General features: G+C 41.0%; 1 protein-coding gene across 1 annotated transcript in view; it reads right to left on the minus strand.

Moving 5' to 3' along the window:
- CACNA1G (calcium voltage-gated channel subunit alpha1 G) overlaps nucleotides 1–19113 on the minus strand; it is a 1349169-nt gene that overhangs the window by 286794 nt on the left and 1043262 nt on the right. Inside the window, exons 21-24 of the mRNA XM_078654430.1 lie at nucleotides 16535–16719; nucleotides 10200–10326; nucleotides 6801–6926; nucleotides 6287–6376 (exon numbers count right to left, since the gene is read on the minus strand). Of these exons, the coding sequence (XP_078510556.1) occupies nucleotides 6287–6376; nucleotides 6801–6926; nucleotides 10200–10326; nucleotides 16535–16719 (528 nt within the window). The remainder of the gene's footprint in view (nucleotides 1–6286; nucleotides 6377–6800; nucleotides 6927–10199; nucleotides 10327–16534; nucleotides 16720–19113) is intronic.

Here is a 19113-nt window from a genome sequence, read left to right on the forward strand (position 1 = left end):
CTTAAACTGCCATCTTGAAGTCATTGGTGGGCAGGAAGGGTTTCAACTTCCTCAGTGTTTTTATCTGGAAGTTTGCTCCCTTATTTGCGTTGCTAATGTGTTTCTGCATATTGAGGTTGCAGTCAAGTGTTATACCCAGTGATTTCGCTGAGTTCACAATGGTTGGTTGAGCGTTGAGTGCAGTAAGATGTATGACCCAGTTATGCATTATGGGGACTTTGGTGGGTGGAGCAATTAGGAGGAATTCAGTTTTTAGAGCATTCAATTTGAGGTGGTTCTCTGCCAGCCATGTTTGCGTGCTCTTAAGCATTGTGTTAAACAATTTAATGTCTTCAAGGGTGTGGATCTTAAGGTATAGTTGGGTATCATCTGCGTACATGTGAAATTGCACGTTAGACGCTTGTAGCAGATCGATGACTGGTTCCATGACTAAATTAAATAATGTTGGGGATAATGAGGACCCTTGCGGGACTACCAACATTACTGGAACAGGTTTGGACAGGGTGTTGTTGACCTTGAATTTTTTAGTCCGGTTTTGCAGAAAAGAGGTAAACCAGTTAAGCACTGACCCTGATAGCCCAATTCTGTGGTTCAGCAGATCTATCAAGTTTTCGTGTTTGACTGTATCAAAGGCTGAGGAAAGGTCTAGTAGGATGAGTAGGCATGTACCGTTCTGATCAAGTATTTGTAGTGCATCATCAATTATGTGTCTCATGGCTGATTCTGTGCTGTGACCTGCTTGGAAGCATGATTGATGTTTGTTCAGAAGGTCGAAGTGATCAATATGTTTTGTCAGTTGGTGGTGTACACATTTTTCCAGAAGTTTGGCTAGGGTAGGAATATTGGAAATAGGGCTGTAGTTGTTTAGGTCCGTTGGGTCAGCTGTGTTTTTTTTTAGGATGGGTGATACCTGCCCCACCTTGAGGGTGTCAGGGATGCAACCTTGTTGAAGTGAACTGTTAATGATTTTGGTCCAGAGAGGTAGAAGCAAATGGGGTAAAGTCTTTAACCGTGTTTGCGGGGAGAGGGTCGGTGAGGTGATTGGCAGGCTTCAGGGTGCTAAGAATCTTGCCTATAGCTTCTTCCGTATAGGTATCAAAGGATGACCACTGTGCGTCATTTCTTAGATCAAACTTTGAAGGGATTTGTTGTGACGCAGTTGGGGGTAGTGGGAAGGTTTTGGTATGAGCACTAGAGTGGAATATTAGGTCGTCATTGAGGAGATCTTTCTTGATGTTATCAGTCTTTAGATTAAAGAAGGTAGAAAATTCTTCACAAGTGGGTTGTGGATGGGCTAAGTCTTGTGGAAGTTTAGGTGCATCCTTAGATTGGTTTTTGATTAATTAAAAAAGTTTTTTGGGGCGATTTCTTGCTTGGTTTAGTTGGTGGCTGAAGCAGTCTGCTTTAGTGCGCTTGATCTTTCTATAGTATGCATTTCTCTTTTTTCTTAGAACCTTGAGGTGCTCGGCGAATGGGACCGATCTCCAGTTGCGTTCCGAAGTTCTGAGAGAACATCTATCCTCGTTAAGAAGACCGTTGAACCAGGGTTTAGAGTCTTTTGTGGAAACTCTCTTTAGTTGAAGGGGAGCAATCTCGTTAATTATCGAGGTCATAGAGTTGAGGTAGTGGTTTATGAGATCATGTACATTGGAAGAACCAGCAGGGGGCAGAAGTAGATTGTGGCTCGAAGAGGGTAATGTGTTATGGTTGAGTTTTTTCAAGTCTCTTTTCCATACCTTTGGTTTTGTGGATTGGGCCGAGTTAAGTTTCACTGTTTCCTTGATAAAGAAGGTGATGATATGATAATCTGACCAATCACAGGGTTGGATCGACTCAAGCTGAGTGGAATCACTTTTAGAGATTATTAAGTCCAGGATTGAGCCTTTATTGTGTGTTAGGCTGTTGCAAATTTGGTTGAGGTCTAGGGCGCCGAGGAAGTTTTTGAGACTGTTGACCACTGTATTGTTGTGGTCGTTCCAATGGAGATTGAAGTCGCCAAGGAATATTTGGGTGTTTTGTCGCCCATTGTTTGTTGTGAACATGTCCATGAGGTTGTCACCGGGTGGGTGATAGATGGTGTGCAACGAACATACTGTTTTGCCATTGCTGTTGATGTCGAGGCATATGTATTCGCAAGAGAGGAATACAAGGGATATGGCTCTGTTTACGGTGATGTTGCTATGGTGTATACATGCAATTCCTCCCCCTGTCTTACCACTCCTGTCCAGTCTGATGTTGTCGTAGTTTGGGGGTACTAGGATGTCGATGAGAGGCGAGGAGGATTCTGTTAGTCAGGTTTCGGTGTGAATTATCAGGTCAATATCAGTAGAGATAATGAGGTCAGCTATGTCCGCTGCATGCTTAGAGGCCGATCTACATTTCAGGAGTGTGCATTTAAGCCGGGGTGTGATGAGGGAAGAGGTGTGATCCTGAATGATTGGGACTCTTCTAAGATTATTGTCGATGATTCCTCTATTGTTGTGAGTAAAGGACCTGTGAGGGTTGTGGGGGATAGTAGGGATGGGCATGAGTGTGAGAGATATGGGGATCGTTAGAGAGGGTTCGTAGGAGTGTAGAAGAGAGCGAACATCGTTCTCCGAAAATGGGTTGATGCTTCGCATTGGGCGGGAAGATAAATTACGGGCGGGTACTGATTTCCAGCTGGGTAGAATATGTTTAGGGGTGATAGGTAGGTGAATCGGTGGCTTACTAGGTATAACAGTTCTAGAAGATCTGGTGAGCCCTGGTTGTCTCGATATCATCACTTTAAAAGCGTGGAGATCCTCTTTGATTTGGTGAAGTGTTGACATAATCTCATCCAGTCTGGTGTCTGGAGCGGATGGTGAAGTGTGGACATAATCTCATCCAGTCTGGTGTCTGGAGCGGAACAGAGTGAACTCACAAATTGCACATCTCTTTCGGCCGAACGCATACGAAAACAAGTAACCAGTAAGACTCAGGGGTATATAACATTGATGGGGAACTACAAACCCAGTTGTGTAATGATAACAAGTATGGAGGGAGCAGACAGGCCGACTCAGGGACGACCTGAGGCCATCGGGTCAGGCACCAGACAGAATATCAGTTTGAGACTGAGAGAATAAGGAGAAAGGCTGGAATCATGTTCCGACTGGGATTCTATTTTGTTCTCTAGAAACTTTTCTGGGTCAGCTGGTTCGTACACAGACATGGTTTGACCCTTGTAGATAATTTTAAATTTCGAGAGGCCAGTAAAAGAGAACTGTATTGATTTGGCGATGAATGACTTTCTTACTGCCAGAAAGCCTTTTCTTCTGGTGACAGTATCTCTGGCAAAGTGTTGCCAGATGAAGATTCTGGTGTCTCGCCATGTAATCAATCTGACCACTCTCATATGGGCTACAATGAGTTCTGAGTGTTGGTGATGTAAAGGTTTAAAAATAAAAGATCATGGAGAGGTCAGATTCCTGGATTTGAAAGTTGGTGGACAATGGGCATGTTCCAGTTCAAATTCCTTAGGGAAGGAGATGAACAAGGTTGACGCTATTCATTCCTTCAAGAATGCTATATTTGAGCTGGCTGCATCTTCAGAGCACTCGGTAAACCAAGAATGCAGAGACTGTTTCATCTGTTGCAGTCTTAAAGTTTGGTGATGTCACATTTCAGACTGGTAATTAGCGCCTCAAATTTCGTCAGTTCTTTAGAATAGAGATTGTTGTGATCCACTACAGTCCTAATCTGATCTAGGGGATTGATGATTCATCTGTTCAGTTTTTTTAGGTCTTTTCTATTTACTGCCACTTCAAATTGTAGCAGATCGATGTTAGTTTTGGTGCTCTGGGCACTTCATGCACTATTTGTAGCTTTTTCTAGATGACTTCCAATGTCAAAGACAGATGAGCCTTATCTTTAATTGGGCAGTCAGGGGCTGGAGGTTATTGTTAAGAGCATTTCAGGGAACGCTCACTCTCCTTGGCCTTAACATACTTGTGGTTTTTGGATTCTGCCATAATGGGGAGAACAGGTAGGGCCACCAATTGTTCAAAAAGATAAAAATCACTACACTAAGCCCTTTGAAAAGTGGATGATGTAATGTGACCGGTTTCAGGGCTCCCAACTAGGCAGACAGTGGTACACAAAAGGGGTTGATCAGTCACCAGTCACCAATGGCCTCAGAAGAGAGTGAGGCAATCAGATCTATGAAGTGATGGTGGCATGAGGTGACAAATACCACAGTGCAGGTACGGGTGTAGGAAAAAGGAGAAAGCAATATCTGCACCACAGCTTGTGAGGCCACAGTATTAGAACCGCAGTGGAGCAGAGGGGTGGCGCGGAGACCCCAATGTCAAAGAAGCGGGTGTGTGGACAGGCAGCATCCCCATTGGTAGGTGTGGTGCAGTGGCCAGGGTGCCTGACTTTCGACCACGGGGTTCACGGTTCGATCACCGGCGGCAGGTCAGCCCAGCATCATGTGACTCTGGGCAATAGCTCGCTTAATCTTCCTGAGGGCCTCCAGCGCCAGGATACCACTTCGGAGGTAGCTGTGCACTTTACAAATTCATAGTTATTATATTATTATTATTCAATAGTTCAGAAGCGGTAGGATGGGCTCCATGAGACTCTGCAAACAGATCTCCAAAAGCAGAAATGTGGATTAGGGCGAGGATGAGAAGCAGAAATTCACCGATATAACATCAAAGGGAAAGTCACTGATGGGTGTCTCGTGAGAAATGGGACAGTGTTGGGTAAGTATAGAGACTCACCAAACAGCTAGCCGAAGCCTTATTGAAAAAGTGTAGATCGTGTAGGCCGTAACAACTTTACCCAAGTGCGCAGTGTAGAGGGCGCCACTTGCGTGAGCCGCACATCAGTTTTGGCTATGGCCACATGGGAGGTGAAGCACTGAAAATGCTCCAGAGAAGCAGATAACGCCGGTGCAATTATCCGGGAGCCGGCAGGAGACTGTCAGCGTGGTCCAGTTGGTGGAGATGCAAGGGAAGGACTGGGAGGCTGCTGACTGCTAGGCGAGGTAGACTTCATAGCCGACAGGTCTAAGTGGTGGAGGCTGACATTTTGGGAAGGTTTTTTTAAGGGTGGGTACTCACTGTATCCGCTGCGATCCTCTCGAAAACGGTAGTTCAAGGATCGGCAGGTGCAGGATACAAAAACGGATCCATCATCCTGTTGAAGGAAGCCCAGTGAAGTGCAGAGGGCTACAAAACTGCGAAACACAGCCCAATATACAACGGAGCTCAAAGCAAAGCTGCCATCTTGGTCGGGCTCCAACCTACAGTTCCGTTTTAACAATAGCAGGTGACATTGACTGCTGAGCTCTTTTCAAAGTCTGTTTAAGGTGGCTAGTGTCAACAATTAGGCTGATCCTCTTCGGTCAATGACTTTGGAAGTGAGTTATAGGGGAAAGGGCTGAGGTGAAGGAACACATCTTACTTTTTGGGCTATCTTATCAGCTCTGTCCTTGATATGAAGGGCAGATTATTATTTTTAGAGCAATGCAGTGCAACACCGAAAATTCCTATGATGCGTTGTGTAAGGGGGAGAAACCAGCGCAGACCCATATTTATTGAAAGTGTCTCACTACCTCAGTGCTGGGAAACAAAAAGGCTGCCACACACAATCTTTACACAATAGTAGAGAGGTATGTACGTGCCGTCTAGCATATGAGTTGTACATGGAGAATAACATTTCAGTATACAAACTGCTATGGCTAGACAAATTCTTAACTGTTCCATACATCATACACATGCTGTACATTTCAGCACACATGAAATGTATAGAATGTGAAGAGAAATTATGGTATATCCCCAAAGAAGTACATGATTCAAGGATGCTCTCTTTTTTGACACAAAGACTAGTCTGGCTAACTTAGTAGATCAGGCTTTGTTTAAATACTGTGGATGCTTACACTGATCAATCGAAGTTAAAAGCAAGTAACGCCCCCTTGACACAAAGTGGCAGAAAGCAGTGCACATCTTTCCAACGCAAAATACCTTTTGCTCTGGAAAGGAAATACCCTTGAAGAGTTTATGCATCTTTGAGTGACTTTGCACCAGTGCAAACCCTTTCTAAATCTGGCCCATAGTGGTATTTCTCAGTAGGTGTCTTTTTGTGTGGTGACAATAAGTATGGACAAGGAGTTGGAGGGGGATGTTAGTATTCAGGAAGAACAGCAATGGAATTGGAGGATGCTTCAAACATTACTTTAGAGGTCTAACCATGTGTGTGATGGTAACTGTGTTGTACAATAATTAACAATCTAAATTAAGCAGCTTAAACAAAAGGAACATACCTGCTGATCCACTCCGGTAGCATCTAAGCCATCATACATAATGTCCACCCAGCCATCTTTGGAGGCCAAGACAAAGAGAGACATCAGGGCCTAAACATAAAAATAGGATTTGATTAGAGGTCAGTGCATGCTGCCTTCTCACTGTGTACTTTCTTTCAGTGAAGCCCTCGCTTCCAGCAAACATGATATTTTACTCCATGACATCCCCATTTTGCTTTCTTAACTATTACAAGTTTCCCTTGGCGAGACATCCAACCCAATCTCATCCCTCTGCCTAGAGATCTGGTGTTAACCAAGGAGATCTAAGTATATATCTCACATTCTGAATAGTGTACCAGAAAATGTAAAACTTGCCCGTCGTAACTCCGAATGTTTCTTATGAAAACAATGTCGTTTAGTGAAACGTGCAAATTGTGCATTCTTGTATACTCCTGTCTATTACATATCATGAGTCAGACTGAAAAGACACTGGAGTTAAATGGGAAGCTGATTGTAATGTACAAGTCAGACTCACCTGCCCTAGATTGTCAAAATTATATTTGTGCCTCGCCCACTTGTACTTGGCATCCAGACAATCAGATTTATTGGTGACATTTCTCGTATCTTCTCCAAGACAGTAAAAAAACTTTCCTTTGAAAAGCTTAAAAGACAATAAACAGTGGTAAGCAACACTGTTCCAGTATTTCATCTAATTTATCATTTGCAAAGTTAATTAAAACCATAGAAGGTAAATGCTAAAAAAGAAATAAAAAGGTAATTCGTAACAACAATGCATGCTCTTTTGTGTTTAGGTTACCGTTAAGGGAAAAAGCGAAATGACAAGGAGGGTAAAAAAGTAAAAAGAATACTCTACAAACCAAATAGAGAATGTAACCGGAGCAGTCATGGAACTGCGTGCGGGCTCTACACTGCATGGATACTGGTGAGGTCCATCCCCATATCATGTGTATGTAGGTTGGACAATGTAGGGTCGAGATGACCCCTATGGGCATGTCAGATACGCTGTATCAATGCGGGGTGGGGTACAACAATGTTATGTGTACATGATATACCCAACCGTGCCACATTTTATTTGTAAATGTCATGACTGCACTGCCCATGCAGGGCAAACATATAGTGACAGAGGCTTTGGAAGAACTTTTACAATAGTCCTGTTTCCTAATTGTCAATTAAATTTTTTTTTTTTTTAATTAATTCAAAAACATCATTTAAACATTCTTTTTATTCCTTGACATAACTAAAATCGAATCAAACGTATGTAACAGACTCATCAACAATATGCAGCATACATCAGCACGAAAACAGCCAACACTCGAAAAAAAGTATTCAGTTAATATTGATTCATTCTATATGAATGCATAGTTTTACATAATTTATTATTTGTTAATCTTTTATCACATTCTATGATGATCTACAAAAGCTAATTTATATTAAAATGATATGTTGTGACAAATTCAAGCTACTACTATGTTGCGGCTGTTGCCGGTAAGCATATGTGGAATGTGGGAGTGTGTCTGTGTGCGAGTAATAAAGAAGAACAGTTACAGGTGGTGTGACGGGCAGCGTACCCACGTGTGAGTCCCTAGTATTAATTTGTTATTTGGAAATAGATAATCCAGGAGCGACATATTGAAAAAGAGGCCATGGCGGCCCTTGGCTAAGGTACAGAAGAGAGCGAAATAGAAAAGAAATATTGAGGAAAATCATAAGAATGGAACAAACCTGTGGGGCCACCAGTACTCATTTTTGGGGACCGGGACTTATTTTTTCTGATCTGAAATTTTCCGAAATCAGAATAGAGAGACAAAATAATACAAAGGGGAAAGAAGCAGGAAGAGGAAGGTGGAAAAACCATCACACAGGGAGAAATGATGAACCTGCAAGAGTGAGGAAAAGGGAAAGAGGTGTCTGCTAGTGGATTAAAGAAGCAGGAGGTGGATAGAAGACTTGGCAGCCCTGGTGTTCGGTGCACAGACATTCAATAGCGCGGGACGCTGGATTTTGAGCAGAGCTTTGGGCACCAGCACTCATTCATTTTCAAATTTAGCAATGATTCCACGTATAACATCTCCTCTAGAGAAACAGATCATTTTGCATAATATTTTTGCAAAGGGAATATTAACAACCATCCATCAGAGCACAGACCGCAGTTATGGTTCCTATGAAGGAGATCCTGTTGACATTGTAAATGATAATTAATAACGTTACTAATTAATATGCTTGCTTCATCACTAACCCATCTTCTCTGCCACCATTTTAAGAGCATGAATCAGCACATATGGCCTTTCACCCGTTTTGGCTAGGTCCATGTGGGGTATATTTTGCAACTACTAGCCTTTATTTGTGACTCTATTGTGTGTAGTCAGAATAAAAAGGCTTTGCAAAGTCTGGAAGCATACCACTGAACTGTCTGTAGCATCTTCTCTCAGATTTAGAAGTTCCTCTTGTGGGAGTTGGTCCAAGTGAGTGACTTTATGCTAGGTCAGATCTCTGCTCCTCTTTGCATCCATCTATTCAACATATATTTATGGAGACGAGGGTGGTAACGGTTCTTAACGGGTCTGAGGTTGATTTGCAGTTGAGCTCTACATCCATTCACCAGAGACGATTGTAACAAGACAAGACACAACGCACCACTAGACGTGGCTCGTCTTTGCAGCTACGAAATGGCAGCAAGTTACACAAGTTGCCCACATGCGAATGCATGCAGAGCTGCTTCTTCCACATACGCCTGCTGCCAGCCATAAAGCAACCAAATAACTGCCCCAAAGTGCTGTGGTAACCTGAATCTCCCAACCACTTAATATAGACACCAGCAAAGCATGAAGCCCACAAAAAACAGGTTCGACAACCACACATCCCAACACAAACATCCATGATGTAATTTAAAAACAACTGCCACAACACACAAAGGATAATGGTACAAAATGTTGCTCAATTCTGATAAAAGCAAGAATGCAACATTGCACAAACATACATAGCAAAAAGGGCAGAGCACATTTTATACTAAAATGATGTATAAGCGGACACGTCTGTCATATCATCATTAATTCCCTGTGGCACTCATCTAAATGAGGTACAAAAGCACAACTAATCCCATCTATGCACAAAGCTGAGTGTGATGGACTATGCTGATGCAGCCAACTTGGATGACCTCAACCTCAAAGAACTGAAATGCATACCCATGGCTAACTCGGGGTTTCCACTGAGTGAGACACTTCTTCAGTGACCATCTTTTCAGGTAGTACTCACCGTCGGTTGTGTCACCATTAGGCTGTTTTGCACATGGACACAGAATGGATTGCAGGTGTCACTCCATGTGGCCTTTCGGAATGTTTTATTTATTTTTAGCCAGAATTGTATGGCAATGTCACATTTAGCTCTTTGTGTAGTGCCAGTTTCTTCTAAAGTGCTGCCTGGCATCCTGCTGGCTGTAGCCTGTCTGGTTATATAATGCTTCAAGGCCAGTGTCATTGTTTGGTCACTGGTAGTAGAGGTGGCCCACATGGTGCTGTGTTCTGTCATAGTAGTGCATTCCAGTTGTAAGTTGTGTGGTAGGGGGCCCTTGACTACTACCTAGTGGGGCTGTTTTGTGAGCTTCTCTCTGGGCATTCTTGCAGCGGATGACAATGCCTGATCCTAACTTTCAGTATCCATTTGTGAGGGAGGTCTCCACTGATCTCTGAGGGTTTTTCCTTTCATGGCCTATCCTTGATGCCAGTGTTTTTGAATCACTGGCCAAGTGTCTCCTTCTATGCTTGCTTCTGTGTTCTCTTAATGTGCTCTACTGACTAGTTAAACTACTACCATGTCAGTTCCAATGAAAAAATAGATACAAATAGGTCGTATATTTTAACACTCCAAGGAAAGAAATATGTGTGTCTGTGTGTTTGTATATATCCATGTCACATACCTGGACACCAAGAATTCCAAATATAATGAAGAAGGCACAGCATATTACCACGATGTTACCGATAGGTTTGAGGGAGGACATTAGAGTTTCCACAACCAGCTTTAGCCCTTGTGCTCGGCTAATAACCCTATTAGAAAAATAGGAGATTCACATGTAAAAACGCACACTTTGAAAGCAAAGAGACAGACAGAGCATGTGGACAGTTGTTTATTGCATACTTAGTGGCCGAACAGGAAACACCTTTCACAAGAACGTTATTAAATGGCCGGGAATGTCAAATTCTAGATACAAAATTATTCATAATGGTTGTCAGCTGACTCCGTGTGCCCACCTTGTAATTAGTTCCTCTTTACTTGTAAGTGGAAGAAACTGAAGGGCATATTATCAAGCACAGCGTTAAAAATTATCGCCGGTTTAGCGGCAGAAAACTGCCACCAAAGCGGTGATAATGGGCTTGATAATATGCCCTGGAGAATTCCAATAGAAGTCCATGTTCTGACGTGAACATGGGCTTCTATTGGAATTCCACAATACGGGCGATAATTTTTAACGCTGTGCTTGACAATCTGCCCCTGAGTATCAATCAATGCTGTGGGCGCGTCCCATTAAAACATTGATGAAGTATGGAAATATGCAGACGTTAATTAGAAACTCCACAGGAAAGATGGCTGTAGAAGAGGAAGGACCTTTTAGAAAGAAAAGGAAGCATGACTTTCAGGCATCCTCACCACCTGCCCAAACAGAAGCACTGAAGTGTGACTGCCGAAAAGCACCTTCTGCTTCTTTCCTCCTGTACAGTACAGTGACCGTATTGTTTCACATGGAAGTGATGAATACGATTTTATGAACAGAAAAATAGTCTGGTTTAGTAGCTGTAATAAACAAAATGAATATGTAGCTAGGAAAACTTTAGGTTGAAAGAGCCCACCAAGCTCAGGAGTAAGTAAGACGAGGTCACCCAAGGATCCTATTCCTCCCCTTTGGCGTTCTGGGATTGGGGGCAGGCGATCATGCGGGTGCACCTTCCAGCCAGCTTGCCACCTCTTCTTCTCTCGTGAGGGTCTACCAGCCTCCTGGGTTGATGGAAGGGCATCACGAAACGGCACGTGGCCGCGAGCTGGTATCACAAGAAGGATTACGCTAATGAGGTCGGCGCCATCTTGGCATCCGTCTTTCCTTCCCGCTGTTACTGTTTTGCAAGACCCTCACCCGAGTGCTGCGCGAGCAGGTGTGCAAGCAACAAGCCCGCTCTCTTTTGATATGTGTGAACGAGAGCAGGATGATGATGCCGAACATAGGAATAATTTTTATTTGATTTTGTGTGGTAAAGCTACCACGATTCCCACTTTTTGGTTTTATTATGTTTTGAATAGATATGACCAGTGCAGTACACAAACGAATGGCCTGGGTGCCTTGCTGGCTGCAGTAAGGAGCTTCAATCTCTCGATTTATTGTCCACCTGAAGCCACCCTTCGTAAACCACCACTCAGTTACACGATGCTCTGGCCTGTCTAGTCGTGAGGAAGATGCTGTGGGGAGGAATGATAACTTGTTGCTAATTCACAGACTGTCCAATCGAGACAGTCACTGTCATTGCAGGAGTATATTAGGTGACAGACTGTCGGCCACACCCACAACAAGGACATATGTTGAGCGCCTAGAATTCATACATGCATATTGACAATAGTACCTTGTGAATCTTTGTTGTGACAGGCCAGCAATTACGGTTCTTGTTTCATTGACGTTTCATTGAGATTTAAAACTGTTAGTAAGGAAGATTGCTTAAGGACGCAAGAGTTGGCCATATCACTTAGAACTATTTATATAACTTACCACTTACACATTGCAATTCAGCAATACTGTCTGTAACATGATATAAGTACAATCACTTTAAGAAGACTTGCCAGCAAGATTTACTTATAATGGCAGACTTTCACCTTATCTATAAAAAACATACTTTTCCTGTGCAAAATAATAGAGGGATGTGCAACTATCTATTTGTGTTTACACACTGCAGAAAACTATCTGTAGTACAAAGCTTTAGGTGCAACATCTAAAATGAGTACAGCACATAAACAACCATCCTGGGGATCACTGCTGACAGTACGAAGGGATAGGGTGTGGTGGGACATGATTCCCTATTTATCCTGCTCTTATAGAGGCTTTTGACACTACTTAATAATAGGTTCCTAATTACAGTCCTGAGCTCCTCTGTGGACACGGTTCCTTCTGTTTAACGTAGTGTGTCCAGCCTTAGCGGATCACTGACATAATATAGAATACCAAAATATCGGCCTACCAAAATATCGAGGTAAAAATATAGAATACCAAAATATCGACCTCCTATCTCCAAACAGGTAAGTACAAAAATATCGAATCAAAAATATCGATGTAAAAAATATAGTTAGTCAAAATATCGAATTTTTTAAAATGCTTTCAATTAATTAAAAAATAATGAAATAATAAATATGATTAACTTAAACATACTTAAAATACTTAAATAACCTTAAAATTAATAAATAATTAATGTAAGTAAAAAAAACATACACATTGATTTGTTAATACATATATATATATATAAACGTAATATTAATAAAGAAATTACAATATTTTTACAGTAGGATAGCGGAAAGGGTAACATTTACTATTACCACTCCAGTGAGTGCATTCGGCAGTAAAAGTGTTGGATAGCGTAGGGGTAAAAATTACTATTCCCACTCCAGAGAGTGCAACAGTAGGGAAAGCGTTGGATAGCATAGGGGTAAAAATTACTATTCCCACTCCAGAGAGTGCAACAGTAGGGAAAGCGTTGGATAGCGTAGGGGTAAAAATCACTATTCCAACTCCAGAGAGTGCAATAGTAGGGAAAGCACTGGATAGCATAGGGGTAAAAATTACTATTCCCACTCCAGAGAGTGCAACAGTAGGGAAAGCGTTGGATAGCGTAGGGGTAAAAATTACTATTCCAACTCCAGAGAGTGCAATAGTAGGGAAAGCGCTGGATAGCATAGGGGTAAAAATTACTATTCCCACTCCAGAGAGTGCAACAGTAGGGAAAGCGTTGGATAGCGTAGGGGTAAAAATTACTATTCCAACTCCAGAGAGTGCAATAGTAGGGAAAGCGCTGGATAGCGTAGGGGTAAAAATTACTATTCCCACTCCAGAGAGTGCAACAGTAGGGAAAGCGTTGGATAGCGTAGGGGTAAAAATTACTATTCCCACTCCAGAGAGTGCAACAGTAGGGAAAGCGTTGGATAGCGTAGGTGTAAAAATGACTATTCCCACTCCAGAGAGTGCAACAGTAGGGAAAGCGTTGGATAGCGTAGGGGTAAGAATTACTATTCCCACTCCAGAGAGTGCAACAGTAGGGAAAGCGTTGGATAGCGTAGGGGTAAAAATTACTTTTCCAACTCCAGAGAGTGCAACAGTAAGGAAAGCGTTGGATAGCGTAGGTGTAAAAATTACTATTCCCACTCCAGAGTGTGCAACAGTAGGGAAAGCGTTGGATAGCGTAGGGGTAAAAATTACTATTCCCACTCCAGTGAGTGCAACAGTAGGGAAAGTAAATACTTCATATATTAATAAAAATAAAATAAATATTAATACCAATTACAAATTAATTTAAATAATTAACACTTTTATATAACATATTAAATAATCAATTAAAAATAAAAATACAAATTAATTAATACAAATAATTACCTACTAATACAAATAATTTACCAATTAACAATAAATTAATTAACAATTAAAAAATAATTGAAAATTAGATTAAAAAAATAATTTAAAAATAGAATTACTTACAATTAAATTACTCCCCACCCTATTTCCCCTATGAACCCACAACCCACTACAGAAAATAAATTAATAAAATTAACATAATTATCAATTAATAAATTAATTAAAATTAATTACCCATTATATTTTAATTAATTAACAATTAACAATTAATTAACAATTAATTCAAAATAAATACAAATAAATAAATTAACATATTTAATTATTTATGATTAAATAACTTCCCACCCTATTCCCCTATAAACCCACAACCCACTACAGAAAATTAATTACTAAAATTAACATAATTATCAATTAATCAATCAATTAAAATTAATTACCAATTATATTTTAATTAATTACCAATTAATAATTAATTAACAATTAATTCAAAATACATACCAATAAATACATTAACATATTTAATTAGTTATAATAAAATTACTTCCCACCCTATTCCCCTATAAACCCACAACCCGCTACAGAATTATATTACGCAAAAATTAATACCATAAAAATAATTATTTAATATAAATAATAAAATTAATATACTCTTTTCAAACATATACTAACATAAAAAACACTTTAAAAATTGATATTAACTTACCTCAATTTCGATATTTTTGTAGTCTATATTCTGTCCATTCTATATGTTTGTAGTCTATATTCTCTCCATTCTATATTTTTGATTCGATATTAATGCTATCCTATTCGATATTTTTGTAGTCTATATTCTGTCCAGTCGATATTGTGTCCATTCTATATTTTTTAATCGATATTAATGCAAATCGATATTAAAAACTCGATATTTTGACTGTATACCCTGTTCAATACATCTGAGTTGGAGAAGCCTAACTGAGCATGTTTGTTTTGCCGGCCTCAGACGGCCAGCCAAACAGACATGAGCATCTAGAAATGGCCTGGCCTGGCCCGCCCAGCCCCTCCCCTCCCCACAAATGCTGGCTCAGCCAGCGGGGCGACGCTCCTCCGTCACTGCGGAGGAGGCACCGCTGCTTACCATTCCCTATTCCTGAGAATAGCCACCAGTTAAAATAAAACATTTATTGATAGCTCATAAAATTACAAAATTACACTTCATAGCTAGGAGAGCGTAAACATGGCCCTGCCACTACTACTAGAAAGACCAAGGCGAATCCTCAGGCTGCACATTAGAAGCTGGAATGCTTCTCGATTTACACAGTAATGCTTGTTAGCAGCTCCTGCCAAGACGAGATGCCTGCAACTGTGCATGAATATTACGGGTGTATAGAGATTGGACAGTCCAAATTACCAGAGCTTGACTAATCTAGGGATGGGCGAAATATTCCATTCCACCCCTAACTAATACCAAGATCTGGAAAATGTTTCACATAGCACCAGTTTTGCAGAAACTGTATTTGGCCAAACCATAACGCCATCCTGTCACTTTTTGCAAAAGACTCACAGTCTCACTTTAACAATGATTTAAGCTGCTTTGCTCCTAGAATTTCTAGTCCTAAAACCAATCCACTCTCTTTGCAGCAACAGCCTAAACAACTGATATGTTTGGGAAAATTAGACTTCCTGATCCCCGGACAATTCTTAGGAACTTTTAGATTCGAAATATTTTAGCAACATAGTTCCTTCTTTTTGTTTTTGAGAAGTGAGGGCCAGATGTATGAAGGGGTTTAGCATGGTAAATTAGAGGGGTTCTGAGTGCTAAAAACCCTTTTTCTAATACATAGTTAACCAATTTAGTGACTCAGAATATTTTTCCCAGATCGGTAAATGGGTTTGGAACCGCAATTTGGAAGGGGAGTGTTAAGGGCGTTTTCTTCCAAATTGCAATTTGGTACCTAATATATAATTGGTTTGCAAGTGTAATTCAGGTAGCAAACCATTAGAAAGTTGGGATGGTAACTCATTCGGGAAAAGGGAAGAGGTCCCCGTTGGAAATTGTGCTGCTTAAAAAAAGAAGCTTCATTTAAATGCAATCACAAACATGGTGGCCTACTGACCCTTTCAGGCCACCATCCCTTTATTGTATCCAATCAGACTCAGTTACAATTTGCAACCTACGTAATGACTATTAATTTTGGAGGTAGGATAGTGACCTACTTCGATTTAACATTTTACCAACCAACCTATTAATGCATAGGTTGGTTCACAACATTTAATACTGGTCACAAATTGCGACCACAATAATGAAACATCTGGCCTTTTGTCTAGTAGCTACATTTTGACAACTTTAAAACCAGAATACCATGTATTTTTTCTATGAAAATCCTACATTTTAATTTGTGTGACTTTTTGTCCGGTCACAAATGCTGTAAGTCGACAGTGATTTTGTTTCTGATCAGGCAGTATCCAAACATGTCATCCATGGTACCTACAAGCTGACCTACCCCTTTCTCTTAGTATATTTACTGACACTATGAACGAATGATTTGAGGCCATTTCCCAAAGAGGATAATAAAGAATGCCAATTGAGAAACGTAAAGGAAGAAATTATCCAAGCAAATGTGGTCATTGTGTCACTAAAAAAAAAGGATAATTTGTACAGAAAATATTTCACGTACCTTAAAGGTCGGAGAGTACGTAGCAGACGCAAAACCCTTAACATGCCCAGGATTTTAGTGCCACTGTCAGAAACCATTGACACCAAAATATCAATAACAGAAATGAGGACCAGCATCCCGTCCAACAGGTTCCAGCTGCTCTTCAGATAAGACTTTTCACCAAGACACAATCCTAGAGCCACCACCTGCCAAGCCACAAAATCAGTTGAAGCAAGTTATCAGTTATCACCTCATTACTTTCAAATAAAACTAACAATAACATCCTGCTGCTCACTCATCTTATGCCTAAATATAACCTGCTAAAGAGATTCCGTAGCCCGCATGTTAATGACCCTAAAGAGCGATGTCATGTAATAATGGACAAATAGTGCCACTTTTGCTGCTCAAAAATACTTGATAATTTAGTGATTTAAGCTACAACATCCCACTATTTGTCTTGAGTGGGTATGGTTTATCTACTACATATCTGTACAGTGCAAAGGACTAGATCTGAAATGCAAAAGTAGCACCAAAGCATATTGAGGACATCAGAAATAATGAAAAGCATCATAAAGAAGCAGCCAGCACCTAGCAAGCAGCATCAGCAATAAGTGGAGGGCACCAAGAGGTTGCATGCACTAACTGAAGATAAGGTTGGGGTTGCATATACCACTAGGAAAAAAATCAGAGACTGTATAGAATAAGCATAGTTTTGATGATAGTTGAAAATAACACTGAAGATGCATCCAGTAATTGCAGAATGACCTGGTATGTACGTATTAAGGGGGGAGCACCCTGATGATGCGCACACTAAGGCTGGATGCAATGTATCTAACACAAAGCATCTAGGTTGGTATTGCACCTGAAAGCATTTGAACCTTCTAAACTGGCATCAATAAAACCTTAATTGTATCCGGGTTAAGTTCCATAATTAATTTAGAACACTGTGGGATATATATGCACTAGTTTTTAGCATCCTGTTTGTGTCACAAAAGTGACGTAAATTGACAGAAAATCTTTTTTTACTAATTTCCTTTCTTTTTCAACTTTTTATGTGTGCTGCACTGTACAGCACACATACAAAGTGGGAAAAGGTTTCAAGTTAGTCTAAGCATTGTATTTTGTACTGGAAGCATTCCCTTCTAGTACAAAACCTATGCTAGATTCACGGAGACACCCTTGCACTATGGTGCTAGGGTTTGTTCGTGGTGCACCGCCGCATATTTCACTAACGGCACTAGGGAGAGGGGAGGAGAGTGCCATATTTCTGCAAATATGGCACTCTCCTGCTCACTCCTTCTCATACAGCGCAGAATTTGCAGCTGTCGCATGCGTTCTGCAAGAATCTAGTAAATCTGCCCCTTTCTCTTACTCACAAAGAACTTCACAAATTGGAGCACATCTACATATAGAACAAGATCACCATGAACGTGCCTGTCAGTCACCGAGTTGGCCGATGTTTCAGTGTGGTCACTGCCAAAAGAACTTGAAATGTAAAACAAAGTACAGGAACTGTGATCTTGGCTGTAATGTGTGGGCAAGGATGGGAACAATTCTTTTCTTTTTTTAATCTATAGTAATTGGATTCACCATTTGCACCACACAGTGGCAGCAGTGAGCAAACATCTCCTAATAATAATAAAGCCTTCACTGCAGTTGCAGCCGGCCAGATACTGCATTGCACTGCATATGTAATACTGTTTTCAGATAACGAAGCACATTCACTGTTGATATTATCAGCTCCCGCATTACCTCACAGTCACTGCTTGTCGTAAAGAATAGCAAATAATGTAGAGAAGCAAATCAACTAGCAGCAGAAAATTGCACCCTACAGGACTTCATGGTAGCGTAGCCACACGGTGCACGCTGAAACAACACACTTATGCTGCCAGCACAAAGTTGTAATTGTGTGACACACTCCCATTGCGAAATCAGACCACCTCCATGACCCTTTGTCCCCACCCTTCCCCATGCGCAGTCAAAAATGGACTCAGCAAATTAAAAGTGAGACGGAATAATTTAAAAATAAATAAACGGTGCTCGGAACTTAATGAAAGCACCAGCACTCCTGAGTAGGGCTGGTAAACAAAGAAGAAATAAGTTCTTACATTGGTAATACAATGAGGGATAGCAGAGGGATTGTGTACTTGGTCCATGCTCCCAGGGAGGAGTGAACAGTGGAAGAGGCATGACAAATGCATGCCAAGGACAAATGGAGAGAAAGAATGGAAGAGCGACAATGGAGCCAGCAAATGGCAAACAAATGGTCGGGCTGAAGCTCCGAAAGTACATGCAGCAGGTCTTTTTTCAAGACAGTGCATGTGCCTAAAAAACTCAAGAAAGCAGGTAGAATGTACTTCAGCACAAGTATTCCACATCCCATGCAGTGAGGAATGTACAGATGAACTTTCCCTCACTGTAGGGGACAGTGCAATGTAACTACCTAAATAATAATTGCATTGCATTATTGGGAACCACTGTCGAAGAGGCGTTGGATTCCCTGCTGCACAGTTGGCGGTCCACCCACTGAATTACGATTTTGGCAGTCTGTTGAAAGAAAGATCGCCAGAGTCCCGCTGATGCACCCAGCCATTCGCAGG

The sequence above is a fragment of the Lissotriton helveticus genome, chromosome 7 (assembly GCF_964261635.1).
Source record: "Lissotriton helveticus chromosome 7, aLisHel1.1, whole genome shotgun sequence".
In the NCBI taxonomy this organism is placed as follows: Eukaryota; Metazoa; Chordata; class Amphibia; order Caudata; family Salamandridae; genus Lissotriton; species Lissotriton helveticus.